The sequence below is a fragment of the Cydia pomonella genome, chromosome 15 (genome assembly GCF_033807575.1).
Source record: "Cydia pomonella isolate Wapato2018A chromosome 15, ilCydPomo1, whole genome shotgun sequence".
NCBI lineage: Eukaryota > Metazoa > Arthropoda > Insecta > Lepidoptera > Tortricidae > Cydia > Cydia pomonella.
In genome coordinates, this window is record NC_084717.1 from 14036666 (window position 1) to 14057712 (window position 21047).

General features: G+C 37.9%; 1 protein-coding gene across 3 annotated transcripts in view; it reads right to left on the minus strand.

Moving 5' to 3' along the window:
• The window catches only part of LOC133525931 (protein sprint), a 474626-nt gene that overhangs the window by 428646 nt on the left and 24933 nt on the right, over positions 1–21047 (minus strand). For all 3 annotated transcript variants that reach the window (XM_061862358.1, XM_061862359.1, XM_061862360.1), the window contains 2 exons: positions 19837–19913; positions 4208–4278 (listed from right to left, as the gene is read on the minus strand). In XM_061862358.1, the coding sequence (XP_061718342.1) occupies positions 4208–4278; positions 19837–19905 (140 nt within the window). In that variant the 5' untranslated portion in view covers positions 19906–19913. The remainder of the gene's footprint in view (positions 1–4207; positions 4279–19836; positions 19914–21047) is intronic.

The following is a 21047-nucleotide window of genomic DNA, read 5'->3' on the forward strand; positions in this document are numbered from 1 at the left end:
AAACCACTTTCGAATTCAAACTCACCAACGCAATATTTTTTAATCCTTCACATCTTTCACAAAATCTCAATTCTCAGCACAAACATCCCTATGTGCGACTGAAAGGGTTGGGGCTGAGAACTAAAAGCGGAGTAAGTAGAGATATGGCTCAAAACCACAAAAGGGTAGTCTGACTGTCAGCTCACAAAGGCATTGTGGGCGCAGACGTTGGATTTGCTTTCAATAAAATATGTTTTCAATGGCTAGTTCTTAATATCTGTTGAAACTTTGGATTCATTGTATAAGCAGAGTTACGGATTTTTACCTCGGTACTTAACAGTTTTGTAAGTATAAATGCCGTATTTTTTTTAAATAATCTTTGTTATTATAATTATGTAATTCTTTGTCAATGTAGTGTTTTTATCTCTTGTTCTGTAAATTATTAAAGTAAGTACAACTACATCTTTAATGGATTGCCAGTCCAGATTGGACAGCCAGTCTATCTATTGATAGAATGAAGATTAAGTTAAATAACTACCTTTCAAACTAATTTTAATTATTCTGGCACATTCATATACATAAAAGTAAAACCCCTTCAACCCTGACTCCACAACTTCCGCCTGAAGTACAAAAGCTTGAATAAAATGAGAATGCCTTTAGAACTCCGCCCGCGCACAAGAGTAGTTACGCCATAAATTTAATATCAAACAACTCTTTACAATTAGTTAGAGAAGCATTCCTTGGTATAAGGACGTCATAAAACTTTACTCCTCACCCGAAACTTGAAGCGTCTGTGTGGATGCCACCAGACCTCTTAAACCATATCACGGCACGTTTTAAAACTTAAATTCAGTCTGGCTAGATTTTGGTTCGTTTTAAAATTTTGAATTACTCTGACATTTTTAGTGCTTTATTTAGCAACTCGGACTTGGTCATGTTCGCAATCTTGAAACTTTTTAAAATGTGGTATGCAATCTAGATGATGGGTTTGAAGCAATTGGAGTGGAAAATATTTCAAATCTATTTCTTATGTGAAGTCAAAACGCTATCTTCGTTCGCGACGAAACCAGATGGAGGGTCTGAATTCTGTACCTAATAGCCTATTCAGAATTTCTAGGTGCTTCTGAATCAAAAGACCGCTCTCCTTTGTTCAAATGACGACAATTGAAATTTACAGTAAATCAAGTACAATAGATTAAACTTTTTCAATTATTCCCAGATTTCTTCATTATCGCAATCCTGTCACGCGAATGTCGTTCATACACCTCGTTTTAATTTATCATTCCGTAAGAGATAGCTGAAAGTTCCATAACCGAGAAACGGGGGACCTTTTGGGGCAGTCTTCAGGGAAATTCGCGCTAAAGTTCCGCTTTAAATATTTTAATAAACTCGTATTAAAGCCGTAAAAACACTTTGTGTCCCCATTTTTTTCCCTGCGACACCCTACCGACGATTTTACCGCAAATTCTGGAAGCGGTGCAGTTAGTTGATTGTACTTGTACATCTATTCTGGAGAATGGGCTCACAGTCGAGCTTTGTACAGAGAGTGTTTCATTATTCATAATGCTTTGTCCGGAACTTTGGGCTTCTGTTTTGGACACGTGCTGTTGTTTTTGACGGCTCGCTTCATATAATACAGTAGATATGAGTCTATTAAAGTTCGAATGAGTTTGTATTGTGCAGTTAACGCATTGTTTGGTCCTAAATAAACGTTCCTTAATAAACTGCGGGGTATATGAGAAGCGAATTACAATTTGCTGGTAGAATCAAGTTATTGTTTTTAACTGACTTTCAAACAAGGATTTTCTCAATTAATTATATTTTTTGTAGCTACCTCTCCTAATTGTTATGTTTGACAATTGGCTTAAAATAGACCAATTATGCTGATTAACTCAAATTTATTCTCGTTACGGTACACAATGCCTCGATCCAAACAGATACTCAATGTTTTTTCCTTCAAAAATAAATATCTTTAATAATAAGAGATTAAATTTTACTTAGTCATCAAAATTTTTTAGGTAATATTCAGTTCCTGAGTCTCTAATTTATTAGAAAACTCGTAAGTGTTTTGGTTCGAGTGCAAAATGAAAGGAGTCCTTAGGTTTAGCCGCGGGTGATAACATACGGTACGTTTATGATAATGACGCACCGTTGTATAATGCGACGGCGTGTCGGAACGATTCCCGCGGATTTTTGTATGCAAAATCTGCGTGGGTGGATTTTATGCGTGCCGAGTGCTGTGCACGGCTTTACCAGTGTACATTAGGCAGGTATATAGCACAATCCATCTTTATGCTTACCTGTCTATGGCCACATTTCGTACGCATTAGAGCCTCTTACATTATTACCTATATACCTACTAGACATGCTTATGACATGAAATTTTTCATTGCTCAGGGTCCTTTTCTATACAAAAGGCTTAACGCAAATTTAGATTTATATACATAAAGTGTAAGGAAACGCTCCGAAAAGCACTTCAAAATATGACGTACGAAGACAGAGAGAATCTACTAATAGTTGTAAAATAATTTTAAGCAATATGTCTGGGTTAACAATATTAGGATAAATAGGATAATTATTCGATTAATGTACCATAGTATTAAGTTGCTAAATTGTATTATGTGCTTTGTAAGTGAAAATTAATTTACAAGAACAATGTTTGCCATATATCTCGCCTGAAACACAGGGAATCCTAGTTCAGGCACATGTAAATAATCACTATTTTTAAGTCTTGTGTTTTATATGAAAGTAACTATGAAATACGTGTTTTGAAATAAATTATGTTTATGTTTATAATGATGCCTTTCATTCATTCAACTTAAAAAAAAAGCTTATATTAATGGAATACCTGCTGAAAAATACAATTTCTCGTTATTTTTATAGGACTCTAAAGTAAAGTACCTAATCGATTATCTGCTAGCAATTTTTTTCTCTCTACGATGATTTTTTTTTTGTTTTCTTCATTTAGAATAACCTAAGTATTATTGAATTAATCGAATTTACATCCCATAGATATTTTACATTATTTGATACTGACTATACACAGTCACACACGAAAAAGCAGCTGTCGTCGCTTTGAAGTGTCCACGTGTAAATTGAAAGGATTAATAAACGAATTTTCCAGCGGTCTCCCTTAATCCGCGTCTGCACCGCGTGTCCTTTTGTTGGAACATGTTCTCTTATTGCATATATGGCGTACTCTGTTTAAACAAAGCGCATGAAGGTTTGGAGAGGAAAATGTCAATATAGGCAATTTAGTTCAACGGTACGAACGGATTCATTTGTCTATAGCCATAGGTCTCAATTTTTTGCCTGGCACCTTACTTATGATTATGACATGCCGTTTATGGCGCCCCTTAGTGCCATACGGCCCCCCAGTTAAAAGGTTGCATTTGAATAGTGACTTCTACAGCGATACTGTTGCAACGTAACAGCTGGGCGATGTAACTATACATTTTCTTGAAAGGTTGCATTTATATCGTTGCCGCATTACTGCCGCGGTTAGAACGTTTTATCCGTCATCAATTGGGTACTTGAGACATGTTGAATATTATAATAAAATTTAGCTAAACGGATAGGACATGAGCCATTCATTATAAAAAAGTGTAATTTAAAAAGACATATTAAGATTACAAAAAAAAACAAGGCTCCAAAAAAAAATTTTTTTCTTTCAAAAAGAGAAAAGAAAATGATACCATTCGATTCCTTACATTGTATTGAAAAATAAATTGTAGGCCAACTATATACACACACGCAATATTTCAGGGTCAAAATAGCAATTTTCTTGATCTTCCATACATTTAGGACAGACTAATGTAATGTGACGTCGCATTACAATATCATTTTGTTATTTTGTTAGAGGCGTTTCAATCGTCGAGTGCGAGCGTCAGACTTTAACTCTCATTTCTGACCTTCGTGTTTCTTAAATGCCATGAGTCCTATATAGACATTTGATCCTCAGGAAAATCAAGATCGATTGACATTATTTACAAAAAACTGTTAAGTAGCCAATTGTATCAAGACGATTGACAGTGATGCTGTAGCAGTAATTTTACTGCAGTCGCCATCCGAATGTCGCTTTAAATTATAAGACTTAGACAAAGCTGTGTGTGGACTGTAGCAACAATTATCTCTAACCGAAATTCTCAGTTGAAAAGCCCGCAAATATTCAGTGAATCCCATTCATTCAGTCATTCACTCACCACCCAGTCGGGCTTAATTCACTCACCTGGCTAAGTTTTTGTCGTCACAAAGCTCCGTCAGCATTTCCTCCAAATCCGTAGAGAGGGTGTTTAGTAACTGCGAAATAAAAAACAATAATTATGAACTGAATGAATGTAAATGTTTTATTGTTTCTTTACACTTTATTCAACAAAAGGAAGACTGAACAAAAAACATTTATAAGTATTTCTTATTTGTCTTTAACGTTTTACCAACAACTACTTATGTACTTACGTAAAATATGAAGTATTTAATATGTGCGTATAAACAAAAAACAGTTTTCCTAAAATAATCACGTAAATCATAACAAAAGACTGCAAAAATATATTAAGACTACGTATTTAAATAAAAGTGGCTGTGACATAATCGGACAGACAGACGGACATAACGAATCTATAAGGGTTCCGTTTTTTGCCATTTGGCTAACCCTAATTAGGTCGTATCCCAGTAAGGTCATTTAATTGTGTGTTCATAACGAATAAATTTGTACCCGAGGTATATGGATGTTTTGTATTTATTTAAGTAGGTATCTCTAACATATGTAGAATCCTTACAACAAGATTTAATGAAGGTATTGTGCTCAGTATTTGTGTTCACTATTCACTAAGTCAATTTGTATAAAACTTCACTGATATTATTTTCTTCATTTATTTTATTACGAGTTCCTATTGGGATATTAATTGACAAGTTAGTAATAATATTTAGGTATATGCAGTTTTTATAAAATGACACTTAAATATAAGTTCCAAGGATTACCAATTCGGCATTAACAGCAACCACTTCAACGTCAAAGTAGTCGTACAAAAACGAAAATCGCCAGCTTTCCGCCCTCACCACTCACTTGTTCAAAACGCCATTCCAATTTGAAATCGGAATCCAGGTAAAGAATGAATGAATGATCGATCCGTTCACCTTCGCCCCGGGACCACATATTGGGACGGTGTCCGGGAAATGAGTTAAACCTTGTTGGAGCCGACAGTTTAGGTATTTGATTTGGGAAGTTACTGGCGCCGCTGCTGTCGAACTACCCAGTCGGACTATACTCGTAAATGCAACTTGGTTTAGAGTTCTTGCCAAATTACTTTGAGAGAAAGTAACTGTGGTTGAATGCTAAATCTGGAGTTCAACCACAAAGATAACAGACTGAATCTTATAATTTTTTTTACTCAATTCAATTTCTCACACTAAATTTATTTTCCTTGGCGGTTAACTTCTGGTCTACTGTAGAAACAATTATCAATATATACTGTTGGAATTTTACCAAATGTCTTATAAAACAATCAGATATATAAATTTACATTTTGGCAATCTGCTGCGTGGGATTGCCAAAATGTAAAAACCAGGTAATTCTTGGCTTGATCAAAAAACTTGTATGTAAGTTTTTTTTTATGCCCAGTTGAACTAATTTTTCATCCCAAAGTTCGTCAAACACACTACCCCTATGTACGAAACTAGGTATTTGCTGAGGCCGCAGACAGGGTGGCTGGATAAAAAGTTGCTCAAATAAAAATCTTTCGCGGCTGGCGGTGCCGCGTGCACCCTGCGTTATGTCAATTCCCTTATTAGCACATGCTGTACGTTCAGGTCTAGTTTTAATGCCAATTGAATGTCCTCTGACTACCTATTTACTTAGTGGAAAACATTGGGTATTTTAATATGTTGAACTAGGTATAGTTCAACATATTAAAATAAGTACTATTTTTAGCAAAACGTAAAAAGAAAAACAAAATTGTCACCATCTTCTTCCTCCTCGCGTTTGTCTCGGAATTTTGCCACGGCTAATAGGAGCCTGGGGGACCCCAGGCTCCTATTAGCCGTGGCTTGGCAACTAATCCCGAGAATTGGCGTAGGTACGTAGTTTAAACTAAAATTATCACAATAAACTTTAAAAATTAAAGGTCGCGTATAATCTCCCATACAGCAAAGATACTTGTTATTGAAATGAAAATCTTCGTAGAAATGTTGGCGGTAACTGCCAATTATTTTTTTTTATGTAATAGGCAGCAAACGAGCAGAGGAGCCACCTGATGGGAAGCAGTCATCGCCGCCCATGGACATAAGCAACATCAGAGGAGCCACTTATGCGTTGCCGAACTTTGCTATAGTGCAAGAGAAACACCTCAGAAGGTAGCTCATTCCACAACTTGCACGTTCTGGGCAAAGCCGAGCAAAATGCCCGCTTGTTCTTGGTTTGCCACGTGTCGAGGAAGTGAGGATGAGCTTTTTTCCTTTGGCGGGAGGTGCGGTGATAAAAACGCGACGGTGGCACCAATTCAAAAGTTCTTCAGAACATTCCCCATTGTATTGTACAGACGACGGTAGAACAGGCATAGAGAGAGAAAGCCAACGTCTCATTATACCATACAATTAATTTAAGGTCAATCATATCTGGTACCAGAAACAATTAATATGTACTTTCAATACGCCTGGAAAAACTAATTCAAGTAACCTCAGTTATCCCGGCATATTAAATTCAAAGTAGACTCAATAATTATATATTTCTCAGAAAAATCTATCCAGACTTGTTTATTGTATATCAATCATTTAAAAATATGTCAACGAGTAAAATATACAATGTAGGTCTGTATCAACATATAATCTAAGTGGTTTCTAAGTATGTCATCGTTTCCTTTGACTGAGCCTACCACAAGTTCACCGAACTCAGGCGTACACAAATGGTTGCCATGGAAATTTTAACAAAACACCGAATCAAAATGTTAACTTTGTATTTTATTACCTACGTTATAGGGGTTATTTCTATTAACCACTTTGTTCTATTTTGTAAAGTAGGACAAAAATTGTATGGCTATTGGTTAGTGGGTTTGCCGCAATCAGCAGTATATAATCAATAGCCAAAAATACCGTTCTTTGTTTATATGTATTTCTCATATTTATTTAGTCGTTATACTAAAATCAAAATAATTACATTAAATGAATGAGGTCGGGATATGTTTGGGAAATCTAAATTAAACCATGAAAGTATTATTAACTTATGAAGTGTTCTTCATGGGGACACAATATTGCAATACTTATGTACAAGTTTAAACTTTAATCTTTGGAAAATAGCCAAGTCTCGCAAATATGCATTTAGGAACTTAAAAGATAAGGTAAAGTCAAGGAAAAACCGATAGAAAACTGTACCCCTAGTGTAAATATTTTCGACAGCGAAACGTGACGTACGCGTTTGCGTTAAGTGTCATTTTATATGAGATCTTTGACTTTCCAAAACGCCCCGCTTGGCGCGCTGTTTAAAAACCCATACAAAATGAGACTTAACGCAAACGCGTACGTCACGTTTCGCTATCGACTAAATTTACACTAGGGGTACTGGATCAACTTCACCTACTTATGTAATTGTTTCAAAAACCCGGTGTATGTCCGACGAGCTTACTGTTTAGTTTATGCATCACTTTACGACAACACAATATCTACATTACTTTATCAAACAGACTTAAAACAAATGACGCCGATCGTTTTTCAAAACAAGCCAAGTCTCTCAGTGCGAAAATTACGTTTTGTAAACTTCTAAAAATTGAAAACCCCGTTGGCAATCGGTATATAGATAACGAACGATCTCCGTCTGTTTGGAAGCGTTTGAAAAACCCAGTACACTTAGTTAACTATTTACGTATGCATTTTTTATCGAAAATAATTAAAACAAATGACAGTCGCCAGCCATTCTATCTCCCGAAACGAGCCAAGTGTCCCAGTGCAAAATTTACTTTTTATGAACTACTAAAACGGGAAAAAACCGGTGGAAATCGGCGTAAAGTTAACGAGCTCCGTCTAATTGTTTGGAAGTGTCGCCGGGGACGGGTGACGCGGGACTTATATTTCTTTTCGCCATTTAATGTTATGAGATGATATTTCATTTTACAGTATGCAGGTGCGGTTGAGATGAAGCCGCGCCTATAGGGCGCTTATGGGGAAGTTTGACTAAGTAACCTTTTTATTTAAAAACCAAACTATAGTTTTATGACGTTAATCCTTGATTATCGATTTATAGACGGGTTTCTATTGAAGTAATGAGTAAGAGGAGTAACTAAGTCTGGTTGAAAACTCTATTGCCTTCGAGAGAGCGCAGCCAACATAAGTTTAAACGACCAATGTAAAATGGCATATAACGCGGGAAGTCGTATTAAGCGGATTTTACTGTAGTCTGACATTGGAACTTGTTTTGCTATGGAACACAAGATACTTTACCTTCAAAACAGTGCACGTATAATTTGCTTGATCTTTTCAACTTTTCGCCCAAGCGTTCTGAATTCATCTGCACTCCCACCAGATACTGCGGTATGCAAATTTGGACATTAAACTGCGTCCCCCGGGACACCCCGCACCGGCTTATGAATAATGCGTTCCGTTACGGTAAAGTGTCATTTTCATGCCCGAAACAAATAAAACGGTAATCGATCGCTGAAGCCTTCCGGACGCATTTCAGGGAAGGTGAGATCATTTGTTTGAATACTGGTGCCTATTAGATTAGATAATATTACAAGCCTCGTAATACAAGTGCTTACTTCATTCATTAAAACACTGCATTTAGGTGGACACTTACTACATTTTAGAAACGGTGATTACGTGCAAAATAATAAGGAAGAGACTTGTAAGGTTGAGAGTTATCACAATCCATAATTTTAAATATGCACTTAACAAAGATGATATACTGTCAGTAACCGCTCAACACAGCATCTAATATGCGACTAGAAAGTGTATTATCGTTTTAGTACAGATAATCTCAATTAAAACATTGGGAATTTTTATAACTCTCCCGATCTGTCTATCACCAATGACGTCTAGTTACTGTTGCGCGTCTAGACAGACGGCCCGATTCGAAGAATGAATAAGACACGTTTAAGATCTGGAGATCTTTAAAAGATCGATAACTAAACAACATATCAAAATATTAAGTTTATTTCGATTCCGCTGTAATCCCAACAAGATTATTTACGATATTTCTATACATTGGTTACCGGAATCGAGCTGCTTCTGTCATTTATACGACATACAAACCAGAACTTATCCTTATCGTATCTCATTCTTCGAATCGGGCCGAGAGCTAAACAATTTTTGTGACAATTACTGCTATATCAGCCACCAGCCACATGATGTAAGGTCTCTTTTTTATTCCGTAGACTAAAATGACGTTTCATATGTAAGACATGACATTTCTTAGTACCACATGAAATGTCATTTTAGTCTACGCAATAAAAAAACAGAATATAGATCTCTCTTCAGTTTGTCCAATCCTGCAATTTGACAGTTTAATTAAACGACAATGTCGATAAAACAAAACAAAAAATAAAACATCTCGCAGAAGAAAATTAATGGCGTCTACGTCCACAACGAAAAGACATAAAATTGCAAATAGGAAACAGATAAAAGAGCATTTCGATAACCGAGACAAACGGGTCTTGTCTCAATCCTTTTGTGAACAAAATTAATTATAAACGGGCTATTTGTTTTGGATATAGATTTAGAATGGATGGAATTAGAAAGGGCGGGGCGGGTTACGTGAGTTAAATAAGCAATACCAGACTGTTCGATAATAGATGGAATTTATTTATATCTGTTTTCTGAGTTTATTCTTCACAAAGAGCAAAATCATTCATTAATTTAGAGCACTTACTTGACATACCTATTACGACACGGTTTAACTTTTAGAATGTAAAGAAAAACGATAACTGACTATTTTACCACATATAGGTTATTCTTTTTTTTATGATATAGGAAGCAAGCGAGCAGACGGATCACCTGATGGTAAGCGATTACCTCCGCCCATGGACACCTGCAACACCAGAGGGGTTGTAAATGCGTGGTTGTATTCATGATTTTAAACAGTGTTTGACAAAAGCTTGGCCAGCGACTACCACTAATATATTTTTTTGTGTTTTATGTTTACAACAACTTTTGTGCCTATTTTTTGTGATAAAACCCGCCTCGCTCGTGTTCATGTATCGCGATAAAAAGTTAAAAACAAACTCGGTCTGACTGTCGGTGGAATTGGAAACAACTAATAGGCAACTCGGCGTTGTTTAAAGCGGTGCAAATGAAGAAAGTTCTGCATTGATGCCTGTCGTTGGGGATTTTCAATACGGGAAACGGGGAGCTTGCGGGGTTCCCTTGGTTATGAACCTTTTTTACACTAACTTTATCAGTTATCTTGCCTCTAGCCATTAGTTAGGTTCTAATTCTAACCGAAGTAAGTACGGCGCATACTTTTTATTAAGCAGAAGACACCTTCTTCTGTATTTCAATTAAAATTAATTAATCATCGAAAGCTTCGTAAATCAATTATGTTCATTTCTTTGTTACTCAATTTTATAATTTCAAGATTCCGTTGCGTTTGACAAGACTTGAAACTATCTATGAATTATCAAATCCCTAAAAAAAATTCAAATCTACTGCTTAATTCCCATTTTCAAATCCTAACTGGATGATTCGAAGACGATTTTTTTTTCGCAATATACATCTCAAAATTGTCAAATCAATCATCAATCTGGTATTTAGAGTGCAGTGCCACAAAGTCACAAATAGACTGATAAACACCGTTCTTTGCGTTGCGCTGTCAGACAAAAACTTAAATACGGAACCTAAGAACAATTAGCGAACCGACAGAGAGCGCGCTTTCCCCACTTTTCCTTGCAAGCGATGTAGCCACGTCTGATTTGCTTCGGTATTTGTTATTTTCCCATTGATTCTCCGCCATTGTTTATTCTCTTTATTAAGGCAACAATGCAAAGCCAGACGGAATTTTTAATTATGCTCTTACAAAGAAATGCTTAGTCGATTGTGATTAGTTTTATCTAGGAAAAACATTCTTCTAATATCTACCTACATTACATTACATGATTGGATTGGTAAAAAAAAACTGAAGGAGAAACAGATGCTTGAAAAACCACAACAAAGCTTGAAAGATCTATTCTTATTATCACCTATTTGAAGCCTATTTCATTACCTACTCGTATTTTCTAAAAGATGAAAGTGAAAGAAATAGGCTGAAATAAATGCCTTGTCAAAACCAAGGTATCATAATACTAGTAGGTACAGTTGCCATCAGATATATCGGAGCCGCCAAGCTGTTTAAAAACATGCAAAGTGCATGTTTTTAAACAGCTTCATGACAGACCTTTTGTTCAGATATTTGTGAAAACCTTGTCCGCTCCAATATAACTGGTGTTGACTGTACAAGTGTACTTACATGCATTAGATATCCTCTATCGTTTAAATGGCCCATGCCATTTGATGTAGATAGTCAAGTGTAGCCACTAGCCATTTAAAAACAGCTTATGTTCACTAAAATTTAAGAGTACTTAAGACTTTTTCGAAGTGAAAATTGTCCATCACGTATGCCGGCACGCGCGGCGCCGCTCTGCGGTGCGGTCGGAAATTGAACGGCGCCGCTACCGTTTGCAAACTATCTGCCTTTTGTTTATGTCAGCCCGGTAGATGAATAGCACAATTCAACCATCACGTCCCTTTTTGTTCCTTTACTTACAATGTCAATTAAAATAGCTCAAGCCTTAATATTGAAATTTTTAATTTTAAAAGCCTCCGATAGCAATCAGCATTATACATATATGGTGAATCTCAGATCCATTACTGGTTTATGACAAATATTTTTCAGATTATGGAGATAACCGGAAAAATAATTCATGTACCTACAAAGTCTACAAACACACAAACAGCATCTCGCATTGTAAACGTAATACTATGCAATATGCTCTGTTCCATCGGTGGTAGAAATGAGAAGTTTGGAAGTCAACGAAATTCAGCTCTTCAATCAGAGAGCCATTAAGCGAAGTTTTATCATAGAAATTCAAAATCAGCTAAATTTTCTAAAACATATTGCTCGGAAGATTTTCTGATTAATAACCATCCATTAAAATTTTAATAATCTTAACGAGCTAATAGAATTCTCAAAGACAAACGCTAATGAAGTGACTTCCAAGTCCGAAAGAGCGAGGACCTCAAGTCGTCAAACAAGAATAATTAGAGTTTCCGATCCGTGCACTGGTGTTTGCTTAGGAAACGTTCACGGCTGTTGTCGACCCCTGCTAATGGGCAATTTTCATGATTTCATCGCAAACTTTTAATGATCCTTTTGTGAACTTTGCCGGAACGCTTCTAGTCTTTAATTTTATTGGAATTATGAGTTTAGACCCCTGAGTGTTGACAAACTCTGAGACTCACCCAGTTGGATGCGCTGAGTGACTTTTTGAGTTTCGAGTGCAAACTTTTCATCTTTCAATATCAAGAGCTGTAGATTTGTTTTTGCTTCTACAGGCTTTTTAGTAACTTGGTCTTTTGAAATACTAATAACCTCTTACTGGATGATAGCATTGATAGATAAATGGACTTTAATAAAACAACCAAAGCAATTTTATCAAAATGTACTCAAGGAATAATGTTCTCTAATAATAGCCTGTATCTATAATGAATTTATTGACAAAAACATATTTATTTATGAACAAAAGCGCCCACCCGTATGGATTAGCACCTCGTACATCTTACATATTGCTACACGGAATTGAACAGGCGCTTATATTAAGTTATTGTTTGTATTGAGACAGAGACAGCTAACGTGCGTCTGCTTATTATGTGTTCGAATTGAAACAATAGGTGAATACATGCGTGAACCCATCATGTGTAGGAGGGCAGCTGCTCTCGTCTACCTGTAATTATGGCGAAGATTATGCCCAGATGAATCAGCATTACCTACATGCTGCTGGTTCAATTAAATAGCTCAGGATGCATATTGCATAGCTAGATATCGTACCGGTATCGATCGTGTCAGTCACGACGACGCGTGCTTTGACTCGTATTGCCATGTAATTAAAGGTTAGATTTGACAAATCTGCACGACATCGTGGATGACATGAACTATACTACTAAAATATAGTAGTTATGTTACAATTGGATTTGTGTTTACATAACAGCACTTATGATGGCATAAGAGTCCGCACTTACAGGAAGACATTTTCATTAATGATTTTTGACAACCGCAAAAAATTAACAGTATCTAATAACTTCCTGTAAAAAATATCCAAAAACAAAACGAAACACTTTAACTTTGGCATAATCGAGTTCATAAATATAAAATAGTTAATATTTGTTTTACAAAGTTGTTGTTTAACCCGAGCAAAGATTCCAAAATTGAACCACGAGCGTAGCGAGTGGTTCGAGAGTGGGACACGCCGAACGTGGTTTGCGGAAGGCCCTACGAACGTAGAGGATACCAGTTCTGTATTGATTTACAAGATATGCCAAGTTTTACTGCTCTTGGCTTTAGTTACATTTCAAAGCTACGATGTACTAGGAAATGCAAGATTATTTGATATTGACGGCAGAATTCAACAACTCGGTACAGTACAGAATGGAGTATTACATATACGTATATTGTATCGTAACATGCCTGTCCGCAACCATGGAGCATGGACATAACGGAGTCGCTCGGAGTTTATTTTACAAAGAGGAAAGTATTCCACGTACTCGTCAAAAAGAGGAAACGTTTTTCCACATTTAAATATTTTCCATTTCCATTCTCTATGATTTTTTAGTATGTTTTTGACACAATGAAAAACTAGGCTTATAGGTTTTCCTTTATTTAAATTTGGAATACAAATTTTTTTTTCAAGCAAAATCTATAAACCTAGAATTGAATATATTATGCTGAAGTGATCGATATAATCAAACTGAGAACCTCCTTTTTTTAAGGCGGTTAAAAATCAAAGTGATTTGTTTAGATTTTAGTTAGTGGAAACCGTTTTCTCCCGAAATGGAATTTCATATAAAAAGTACCGTTATTTCGTTAGGATCGCAAAGCTATTCTTCCCCTCTTAAGAAAACACTGAGATTATAGTTGTCAGCTTTGTAGCTGGCCCCCAACGGGTGAGTTATACTGAGTGAGTTGGAACAACAACAGGTTTTTCTCTGCGTAGACCGCAGCCCGGGCCACTATGGTGCGAGGCAGCGCACCCGGCCAATGTGACATGTGTCAAGGAAAAAATTCAATGTTTGTAAACAACTATTTTTCGTGTGTTCGACCAATTTTTGTAATGCTATTGTGTAAATAATGTTGTGATCTAATAAGACGAGCATGCCGTTCTATGACCGAGAGTGCTGAAATATGGCGCTATGATGATGGTATGATGGATGCCAGAAGTTGGATCGGCCCGCCGTATTTCCTTACGTTGACTCTTTTTATATCCTTTTTATTAATTTCTTAGATAGGTACTGTACTATTAAGTCGTTTTCTGTGTTGTATTGTGTGTAAAATAGTATCCATAAGTTATTATTTTAGTATCTTTTTATTAGTGTCTTTAGTTACGAACGATATTGTATCAGTGTGATTATAATGAAAAGCCCCGTTAAAGTTCCCTGTCCCCACTGCCCTGGCCTGTCTAAGTTATATGTAGCCCCCCGCGGTCTTAATGTGCATATTAGTCGGTGCCATAAGGACGTGCACGCCGATTCCCCTGTAAGGATTGCGTCTGTCACAGGCTCGAGTGATGCTGGGCTTGACAGTCTCCCGACGTTAAAGAGGCATATCAGAGTGCTAAAACACATTCCAAAGGGAGCCCGAAATCTCGCTGCCGGCAAACTATCCGCATTAATAGAGGCCTGTCTGCGATCAAACGAGGTCAGGGACTGGTTTGCGCTTCTCTCATTTGCTTTTACAGCTTTGAGGGTTCCTGGGGGAGGCGCTGGCAAGTCTTTGACCTCGCAGGTCAAGGAAAATATAGATAGCCTTAATATGTATTTTACAGACGAAGTTAATCAAAAGCCACGGTCAGTTTGCCGTACAATAGAAGCCAAGGTCCACGATGGTGATCTGAGGGGTGCAGTTCGTATCTTGTTGTCGGACTCAACTCTGGCTCCATCTAATGCTGAAACTTTAAGGGCTTTAATGGACAAGCATCCTCCGCCATCCAGACCGCTGGTGTTCCCACCTGAGCCAGATTTGACCACCCCGTTCCTCACGGTCTCAGTACCAGACGTAACTAATGCCATTGGGTCCTTTTACAGCGGTTCCGCTTCTGGCTTAGATGGTCTTCGGCCTCAACATTTTAAGGAGCTCACCTCTCATTGTGCTGGGGATAATGGGCCTAGATTACTCGAGTCGCTGACTAAGCTATCCAACTTTCTTCTACGCGGCATGCTTAATCCCCAGGTTAGTCCCTATCTTTATGGAGCGTCTCTATGTGCTTTGGAAAAAAAGGATGGGGGAATTAGGCCAATAGCCATTGGGACCACGATTAGGCGACTGGTTGCCAAGTTGGGTTGTCGTGCTGTTAGGGATGAGATGGCAACCTTCCTTCAACCATGTCAAGTGGGTTTTGGTACGCCGTTGGGATGTGAATCAGCGATCCATGCAACTAGGCATTTTGCCATGGCGCACGAACATAGTGACACAGTCATTGTAAAATTGGATATAAAGAATGCCTTTAACACTGTTGAAAGGGATGTAATCTTAAAAGAAGTTAAAAATCACACTCCGTCACTATACCCTTTCCTGTTTCAGTGTTATTCTTCCCCTAGCAACCTTTTTTATGATGGCAGTGAGATCGCTTCGCAGGTCGGTGCTCAGCAAGGCGACCCTTTGGGCCCTCTCGTTTTTTGCCTAGCAATGCAGAGTGCAATCACGGCTTTGGAATCACCCTTGAATGTTTGGTATCTCGACGATGGCACTATAGGAGGTGGTTCTGGAGCCGTCCTTGATGATATCGCTAGGCTCTTGCCGGCGTTGCGGTCCCTCGGTTTGGAAATTAATTCCTCGAAGTGTGAGCTGTTTCCTTGCGGCTCCTTAACGCACACTTCCCTATCAGATTTTGAGTCAGTGTTGCCCGGCATCAGGTTACTTAACAAGTCAACATTTTGTCTCCTTGGAGCTCCAATTTTCCCTAACGGGGTGAGCTCGGTGCTCCAGGCGAAGACGACGGCGCTGGACTCTTCCTTACAGCTATTAAATCAGTTGTCGGCGCATGTGGCTCTGGTTCTGTTACGCAATTGTTTTGCGATGCCACGCATAATGTATACACTAAGGACGGCGCCTACTTGGTTTTTTAGGCAAGATGTCAGTGACTTCGACGGTGTACTCAGGCGGGGCCTCGAATCCATCTTGAACGTACACTTCGATGAGGTTCAGTGGAGGCAGGCAACACTTCCCATTCGTTATGGGGGTGTAGGAGTCCGTGCCATGCAGGATGTCGGGGTTATCGCTTTTCTTGCCTCGGCTCACGCGTCGTCGGTACTTGTCGCTAAAATGTTATGTTTAGATGGTGGCAGTATCTACGTTCCGTTTGTTCGTGAGGCGCTAGTTGAGTGGTCTTTTCGCTCTCCAGAAGGTTTACAACCGGAGAATCTTGCATCACAAAGGCTTTGGGACGACATTCTCTGTAAAAATATACATACGAGTTTGTTGGACGGCGCTCTTGGGGCAGATGCGGCACGATTGAAGGCTGTTGCGGAGCCCGAGTCAGGGGCTTGGCTACACGCGTTGCCATCGCCCCACTTAGGAACGTTGCTAGACAATGACACTGTGAGGGTGAGCGTTGCCTTACGGCTTGGAAGTAAAGTATGTGAGCCCCACAGATGTCCTTGTGGAGCAATGGTCGAATTTAATGGGCACCACGGTCTCAGTTGTGTGCGGTGTGTGGGACGAATACCTAGGCACCAAGCTATTAATGAGCTGATTCGACGCGCCTTGGTCTCGGCAAACATACCCTGTATTTTGGAACCCCCTGGTTTAAGCCGTACAGATGGCAAAAGGCCGGACGGTCTAACACTGGTCCCGTGGGCAAAAGGTCGGAGCCTGCTGTGGGATGCCACATGTGTGTGTACTTTTGCTCCCACTCATGTCAGCCACACAAGTAAGAAGGCAGGTGCAGCGGCTGAGGCTGCTGCTAAGTTTAAACATGGGAAATACGCCAACCTCGGACCAGTGTATGACTTTATTCCAGTCGCTGTCGAGACGGCTGGGCCATGGTGCGCCGAGGCCAAGAAGCTGGTTAGAGATATTGGACGCCGGTTGAGGGACAGAGGCTGCGACCCCCGGGCTGGATCTTATCTGGTCCAACAAATATCCTTAGCCATTCAGCGTGGCAACGCAGCTGGCATATTTGGAACGTTTGGGCCAGGTAGGGAACAGTTCGGGGCTTAAAAGTTAATTTTTGACGGGGCTAATAGTTTGTGGGGTATTTTTATTTTATTTCTGTATTCATTTTATTTTAATCTACTGTTTCTGTACAATATTATGTTGTAATTATTTATAATTCATGTATTAAATGTTTTTTCTTGTATCAATAAATATAAGATGCGTTTGGGTTAACTTCGAAAGCGGGGTAATTTTAAAAAGATGATGTTCAATACGCTGTATTACACTGTTCCTAAATAAATAAGTTCGATCTGTTTGGCCTACCATTTGCAACAGATGTCCGGTAAGAGAGACCGTTCTCATAATTTTAAAACATATCATGTTGATCCCTAATTCACAAACTTTACAATTTCATCAGCCGTTCTACGGCGAATTGTCAAGTTCAAACTTTAAAAGGGGTCTTGAATAACCGTAGAATTTAACTAAGCGAGGGTCCTTTGTTTCATTTGATGCATCAGGTAATGTTCAAAGACTTTAATGAAGGTGTTTTCTTTTTTTAATATTCCTCTCGGTCGCAAAACATACCGTTTTAAAAATCGTTCACCTCCGCTCTTAGCCGTATTACGTGCGTAATGGACAGAGCATTATCAGCGCGTGTCTATCGGCGCTGGACGCAGGAAATGGAAATGTCAAGCACATGCATGCGGCTTATGAGAGGAATTACACAAGCGATCACAAGCTAAATACTGTGTGTATGGGCATCCGCAATATGCTATCTATATTTACCGATCAAAATGGGCTGAGTTTTCTATATATAAAGTCATGGATTAAAAGATATAAACGATTATCTTCTGCCCGATACTTCGTCTGTATGACATGATGATAATTGATAAAAGTTTATACTATGTTCTTGCTCGGGCATCAAACTATTTTATCTTATAATCTGTTTCAGCGGTTTCAGAGGTAACAGACAGAGAGATAGACAGAGTATAATACAAAAGTAGGTATTTTTATGTTAACCTAAACACAGGCAGCTTGATCATAGCATTTGCGATGTCACGGCATGCGTTTGCTTATTGGAACCCTGTAAGTCACTGGTGACTCTCCCTACTTGTTTATTACGTACCAAATAAATAGGAATACATAACTCGTTTTATATTTTACCTAAAACCTTTATATAAATCTGGTGACCGAAGAGCTGGCGGCTTCCTCGCACAACGTATCAGTATTGCGATACAACGAGGAAATGCCGCCAGCATCCTTGGTACAATGCCTCAAGGGCCTATTTTAGATATAAGCTAGTTATAGTATTCATCTGTATATATCCATTATGTATATTGTTATTGTCAATAAATATATTTAATCTGTACCTGAAGGCTATAAATAATATTAATATCCTTATAGCCTGCAGGTTATGTGATAGTTTGATATTGCGTAAACTTACGAAAGTCCTTTAAGAGGAGGGCATAACCATCCATAATGGAGAATGTTGCGTCTAATCAAGAACGCGATCTCCCCATTTTATGATTCTATATCACGCGAGGAGTTTGAAAATAGCAATAGTAGTTTAATTGCTCCTGTACGGATACGATGGTTGCAAAGATTCTTCGGCAACGATACGCCCTTAACCCATTGAACACCTGGTTGGTTTTTGATGTCCATTACAACAAGACGATTGTTTGATATTAATTTACATTGCATACATTAAAATGAAAAAAGTTATACAAATTCTGCGAATGGTTAGAAAACCTATCAGGAAAGTAAGGTTCATATCTTTGAAGTTTAGGTAAAACGCGATGTAGTCAATAAGGCAAAAGGCATCGTAAAAGGCAGTCCACTTTATAGACAAAAGGCGAAATCGTCAACCAACTACATAGTCTTAATGCCACTGGAGATTGAAGTTTAGGCACAACGCGACTAAAACGTTTTAGGCACGCGGAGATAAAACAGTTTTACTGATCTGTGAAACAAAAATCTGATATGAAATCCGCGCCACCTATCGTAAATACACCGTGGGCTGGTAAAACCCGACAAATTTTAAAGGTGTATTTTTGACCGCATTTAAAGAATAATATGTAATTGTAAAGTTTTCTGAGATCGGTCTTGTTTTAGAGGTAACGACAATTCTTGTGAACATTTCTTTCTGTAATAACTTAGTTGAAAACGCCTTTTTGGCTTCGACGCTGCCAAGATGTGACTTGATTTAGTTAGACATACCTACTGACAGATTAAAGTTTAAAAGCGTACTCGCAATTTTGATCTGTAAATAAATAAATAACTTTACTTATTCGTTGTAAATGTTTCTTTTTCGCCAAGATGTAAAAAAAAAATAAGGTGTTGTTTGCTGAAAACGCAAAAAAAAACTTTTTTTGTCGAGTTTGACTAAAACTCTTAAAACACTTTTTGGTCTATATGACCTCAGATATGCATGGTTAAAATCTGTCATGGTTTTACCAGCCCAAGGTGTATATGTACATATGAATAATGTTGGAGATATAAACAAATCTCCCTAAAATTAAATAGGTATCGATTTATGTTACCTTCATATAGGAGCCGCCATTTCTCTCCTCGCAGTGCCGCCTGATGTACCGCTGGCAGATGTTCGACATCGCTCATCCTGCAGAAGAAAGTGTCTGTTAATGGTTGTTGTACCTCAATTCAATATATCTTGTGCCATAATGGTTTAAAGTGGGCATTAAAAAAAAAAAAAAGCTTAACAGTCCCCGACAAGCTCGGCCCAATTTCACCTTACCATACAAACGGAGTTTCATTCTCATTTTAAAACTACGTGTTGGATTGTAATGAAACTGCACATACAATGACATGAGGTATATCTAGACCTGTAATCAGTTTTCATAGCTCCAGTTTATAAAACAAACAAAATAGAGCAATAACAAGTTTTCTATGAAAAACTTAAGTTCGCTGTATTTTTTTAACTATGGTATCTGAAGCTACCAATTACAGGACTAGATATATACCTTATTGTATTGTAAGTACAAAGTTTCAGAGCAATCTAGCGAGTCGTTTTAAATGAGAACGTAACTACGTTTGTATTTGTATGGAGAACCGAGCTTGCTGTGGCAGGAATCGGAAAACGGTGTTTTATTTCGTTCTTTGTTAATTATTGCATTTCTAATTGGGCAATCTGATAATACGAAATCATTATCTAAAAAAACTTAAACTATTATATTGAAATATGTGGTAATTTCGAAGTTTTTGCAAAAAAACCGGTTCCTAATATTCTGATCACTGTACCCGTAACGGGCGAAAAATGCATTGCATATTTTAAGAATACTAGCCACCCTCTACATCGATATAATGATGGGTTTTTTGTACTTTTTCATTGAGAGTTGAGAGCTATCAACAGTATGACATCAAAAATACAAAGTTCAAACTTATAATGCAAGAGCATTCACGTCACCTACATAAAAAATTATAAAAATGAAATACTAACACAACATTAAACTGCAAAGCATATTATCAAGAATACTATCAGACTATCACTTACTGGAAACCGTAGAGTAGCCCTCTTGAACTCCTTACTTTTCGTATCAGTTGATTCTATTAAGATGGCCCGCGTGACAAATTTACGGAACCAAAACTTAAGTTTATATGCTTAAACTATTATTGATAAAAATGTAAAGGCAATAATTTACGCAAAAATTCTAGCCTTATTATATTACTCATGCAAGTATGTCACTTAAATGTCAAACCTTTAAACTGCTGGCCTTTTCGACGCCAAATGACGCAA